Source organism: Camelina sativa, chromosome 4 (assembly GCF_000633955.1).
Source record: "Camelina sativa cultivar DH55 chromosome 4, Cs, whole genome shotgun sequence".
Lineage (NCBI taxonomy): Eukaryota > Viridiplantae > Streptophyta > Magnoliopsida > Brassicales > Brassicaceae > Camelina > Camelina sativa.
Genome location: NC_025688.1, coordinates 7,506,764 through 7,512,244, shown reverse-complemented (window position 1 = coordinate 7,512,244; position 5,481 = coordinate 7,506,764). Strand labels below are relative to the sequence as shown.

General features: G+C 36.6%; 1 protein-coding gene across 1 annotated transcript; it reads right to left on the bottom strand.

Annotated features, from left to right (window-relative positions):
• LOC104780054 (WAT1-related protein At5g40210) lies at positions 1,352 to 3,171 on the bottom strand. The gene is given in 6 exon segments (XM_010504511.2): positions 1,352 to 1,642; positions 1,720 to 1,881; positions 1,970 to 2,023; positions 2,026 to 2,224; positions 2,527 to 2,640; positions 2,742 to 3,171. Coding segments are annotated over 6 exon segments (717 nt in total). The 5' UTR covers positions 2,765 to 3,171; the 3' UTR covers positions 1,352 to 1,477.

The window sequence follows — 5,481 nt, the reverse complement described above, 5'->3', positions numbered from 1 at the left end:
ACTTTGGATGAAAACAGATGCTTTAGAGCCTAAAATGGGGAAAAACAAGAACAAATCCGAACGTGTACCCGAAGGAGCCATTGAGCTGGAAGAACAGTTCGAACCCCAACACGATCGAGAAGGATCCGAGAGAAGGAAAAACAACCCGAAGACCTACCCGAAGAGTAACCCGAGCACATCCTCGTGCACCCCATCGAGCAGACCCTCGGGCAGGACTGGGAAGCTAGGGTTAATGGGTTTCCATATATAAACCTCCCTCTTCTTCCTCTCGCCCTAGCACGCTGCAGACCCTCAAACCAGAGAGCGAGAGCTTCTGTGAGAGAACTGAGCCACTCAAAACTCTTTTCCACTTTTGTTAGGATTTATTTTTATCTTTTTGTTATTTCTTTAGATTTCTACTTTGTACTCTATTTTCTCTACTCTATCTTACAATACAATGCAATTTTCGTTTATCTTTGTTTCTATGTCTTTTGCAATGATTTCCGAGTAGTGTAGTAAAGTTTATAGGGATGGGATAGATGATTTTGTGTTCTTGATCAGTTAGGATGTCTTAGTTTGATTGTTTATATTTTATAAATTCCCTTCTAGATTGGTGTTCTTAATGCTGTTAACAAACCGAGAGGGTGAGATTAGATGGTGTTTTACCACCAAGAGGTGTAGAAGAAATGCTTGAATCAACCAATGCTAGAGATTTACTCACTTAGCCTAAGAGATTAGATGAGTAAGGGGTTTATTGACAATAATGAATCGGTTCATATAGCCTGATTGGTCATGTTTCTCCAACGAGAGTTGGGTAGGGGAGTGATCAAGGTTGATTGTTTCTATCACGAGAGTGTTTTAACAAGATTTTAGAGATTCATTGTCTAGGGAATATTTGATTGAGGCATGTAAGACATCTATATTGGTCAGGAACACTTAGGAGTCGATTACCCCATCCTTAGAAGCTTTCGTATTTTAATTGTTTGCATTTTTATTCATCACTCGATCCCTTACCCGAACAGGTACACGATCACCTGCTTCGAGTAACCCCTCGAGTTGTTCATACCTTCTTTGTTTACTCGATCACCCCACCCGATCCTGTACTCGAATGCTTGCATCGAGTGCTTAGGTCGTGTGGTTCCTTGTTTATATTCTTTTCTTTTATTATTTTAGGATTGTTAGACAAAATCATTTATTGTTTGGCTTGACTTGCTTGCTTCTAATTGCATCATATCTGCTAGCATAACTACCATTTGGATTGATAATCCTTTGTACTATAACTACATAGGGAATTGATACCCTGGGTGAAAACCCCTGTTATCAATATTCCAAGATTGGAGTAACCAAGATCCCTACATCTTGAGAGGGTGTGTAGAGAATGTATAATATATGTAAAAGGGTATTTATGTACATTAGTAATCCCTAGTTACCCCCCTAGTATCTCACTATATATAGTTGTAATCTCTCCATCAATATTATTAAGTTTCACATTATACAGTTAACACTTCTTTTTCACCTTCCGAGATAGAGAATCGCCTAGAAATATCGCTCCTAGTACCACCGCGGTTAATATAGCTAATGGCCTGAACATTGCTAGGAACATTGGCCCCTTATGTCGCACTGTCCATGACTCAACAACATAGCCAGTCGAATTTACCATCCCCTGATATAACATTTACACAAATCTAAACTTAATAAGATGATCTTGGAATTATTTAAAACTATAGAGACTTTTCATACCGTTGCAACGATGCATATCAACATAATTTTTGATCTCATAATCCATGCGCTTGGATTGTTCTTTTTGGCGAATAAACTAACAAATGCACAAGACACTGAAATGCATACATTGTGTGAAAGTGCCAAAGCAAATTCTGATGGATACTCCCTCATTATATGCGTCTACTACCACCAAATATGTTAAGAGATATTAAAACATTAGCTTAAGTTTTGACTGTCATACAAACAAATAGATATAACCAAAGTATACCTGAATAGTATAAGAGACCACAATGAGAGTGTACTCAAGTGCTAAAAGTCCTCCATCGATGACTCAATTAGTATTCGACGGTGATGATGGAGACGCCATAAGAGGCTGAGGAAGGTAAATGGATGGTTGAGATGCGGTGAAGATGATGGGACCATGACATGGTATAGAGTGGCCACAAGTGCACCCACTATCGAAACTATAGTGCCAACTACTTTGGCTACACTGCTATTTTTTCTCATGGATACCTTCTCCATTCTTACAAATATAAACACCAAAATATAATACGACTTCAAAATTTTGGTTTTACACTAGAAATATACGAAACCAACTCAAAACAAAAACAAAAACAAAAACAAAAATAAAATATATCTAAACCCAACAGAATAACAGAATGGTATTGAATTCTAAACCAAAACACCTAACCAAAAATCCGACAAGAAATCTCGATAAACCAAACCAAAATTCAAATTCGGTTTACAAGATTAGATAAACAGATAAGATCTCACAAATCAAATCAAATTTGGTCTTATTAGGAGTTTGCATAGAAGAGAAAGTACCCGAAGAGAATAGCGAAGATGAAAGTGAAAGCAGGAGTGAGATTACTCATTGTTGATGCTAAAGTAGGAGAACTATATTTGATTCCTGTGTATCCCAACATCAGATACACACATATGAACAGTAACATCATCGTCATCATATCTGATTAGTAAATTAAATAAACCCAAATCTTGATCGAAGATTAAAGATTGAAACAGAGAGACCAAGAACTTACCCAAGTAATCCAAGAAGTCCCATTTTACAAAGAACTGAGAACTTTAACGGTGGAAGAGATCTTAACCTGGGGTTTTTAATTTCAAGATTTTGGAGTTGGAGACTGAAGATGAAGAATCAAGATAGAGAGAGACCTGTGGGTGATGAAAGGAGAAGGAAGAAGAAAAAGAAGAGCTCCAATTCCATATGAGTAGACTAAGAAGACATAAGAGCCCATTCCCTTTGAACTTGCTGCTTAAAACAAAGTATTCATTCCGACGTCAGAGACAACCACCGCCACAATTGCCGTCGTGATCCCGCTGTCTCTTTGACATAATCTCCCAGACATTTTTGTTGGTTTTTTTATTGTCTTAATCTCAAACTATGTTTTGAGTTTTGACCAATTTGGGAGCCTCTTTTGATTTATTTATTTTTTGGCAACTGGAATTTGACAACTTTTCAATTCATTTGGACCACTTCATGTTCCAACATCAATATATCTCTATATACATTAAAAATGTCTAACCATTAGTTAATTAGTAACCTTAAGTAATGTTATAGTGACGAAAATTTTTAGGTTTTTTTATCTTCCTATATATATATATATATTTTTTGGAGATTTTTAATTTTTTTTAGAATGGAATGAATTATGTAAAAACTTGCATACCTAAGTAAGTTTGTATATGATGTTGGGATATCGCGCTTTGTCCCGGCAAACCATGAGGTATATGACAGTTTCTCAACGTCACATGAATCATCTTTGATCGTGACTACCCCCAAATCTCTCCGATTTGTTTGCGGAAGTGTCTTTGACACACCATAAGGTTGCTTGTTTTCTTCAGTCTCCGATCTTTTGCGGAAGTGTCTAACCATTAGTTAATTAGTAACCTTAAGTAATGTTATAGTGACGAAGATTTTTAGGTTTTTTTATCTTTCTATATATATATATTTTTTTTTGGAGATTTTTATTTTTTTTAGAATGGAATGAATACCTAAGTTTATGTAAAAACTTGCATACCTAAGTAAGTTTGTATCTGATGTTGGGATACCGCGCTTTGTCCCGGCAAACCATGAGGTATATGACAGTTTCTCAACGTCACATGAATCATCTTTGATCGTGACTACCCCCAAATCTCCCCGACTTGTTTGCGGAAGTGTCTTTGACACACCATGAGGTTGCTTGTTTTCTTCAGTCTCCGATCTTTTGCGGAAGTGTCTAACCATTAGTTAATTAGTAATCTTAAGTAATGTTATAGTGACGAAGATTTTTAGGTTTTTTTATCTTTCTATATATATTTTTTTTTTTTTGGAGATTTTTATTTTTTTTAGAATGGAATGAATACCTAAGTTTATGTAAAAACTTGCATACCTAAGTAAGTTTGTATCTGATGTTGGGATACCGCGCTTTGTCCCGGCAAACCATGAGGTATATGACAGTTTCTCAACGTCACATGAATCATCTTTGATCGTGACTACCCCCAAATCTCCCCGACTTGTTTGCGGAAGTGTCTTTGACACACCATGAGGTTGCTTGTTTTCTTCAGTCTCCGATCTTTTATGGCATATCCATCCTTTACTAAGATATGCTTTACAAAGCTTATTGTAACCCTTGTAACCCTTTTTATGCTTGAAGCAACTTTTCCCTAGAGGCTTTATTTGAATGAAATCAAAGTACTGGTTTGACCGAAAAAAAATGTAACTTTGTAAATTTGTAGGCACGATAGTCGGATGATAAGTACGTTTAATTGTTTTTATTTGTTAGCAGATTTAATAGATTAGTTCAAAAAGAGTCAATTCAGAGGAAAATTGTTTACAAGAGTAACATAGTGCGGTTTAGTATGAATATTTTGTGCTAAGAAATCCGCAACATTAGCACCACGAGAAATAAGAGAAAGAGAAAACATAGAGAACTCCTCCATGTCGCACTTGATCTCATACAAATAAACTGAAAATGTCGGGTTGTCGGAAAGAGAAAACACTATCTTTACCAGGTCTGAGCAGCCAGTGAGAAAAACAACATCTCTATGGTCAGGACCAATCATACACTTCATCACCCAAACTAAACCTTCAACTTCTGTATGTAAATGAGATAAACTTCGTCGTAGGTTCACAGCTCCCATAGTAGGTGGACCACCATCCAAAGCCAAGCAGTACCATTCTGAGCTAGAGAACTTATCACCTACTTTCCAAGAGCCATCCACATAACACCGGGTAATTGAGCCCCCTGCACCCCCTGAACCAACTATCAGTAAGTAAATCTTACACAAAAAACCTATGAACTCTAAGATTATCAATTATGTTATGCTTCTAACAATCTCTATCCAATGATTTATGCCTTAGTTGTTCGCAGGTTATTCCAAAGGTACGAGGAAGATGTTATGGCTTCAATAACCTTTTCGATGAGGACTCGTCTTCAACTTGACCACGCCAGATTCCTAAGTTACGAGAAAAAATTCAAACTTTGAAGACACGTGAACTCGAAAAAGACGCTCAGATCAAACAGCTCATGGAATGTAGCAAGCTCCTTTTAGGTAAGTTTCCTGACCTACAACTACTTAACCACACAGTAACCACGAGCGTCGAGGTCGAGGACGATGACGAAACACATCGGTAAAACTTTTGGATTTTATCAATGCATGTATACATGGGTAATTTAATCTAGAAATTTTAAAACTGCAAAATTAATTGAAACTCATCTACAAATGATTATGAAAAATTGAAAAATAAATCAGACTTGTCTCCTACTAACATTTACAGGTGAA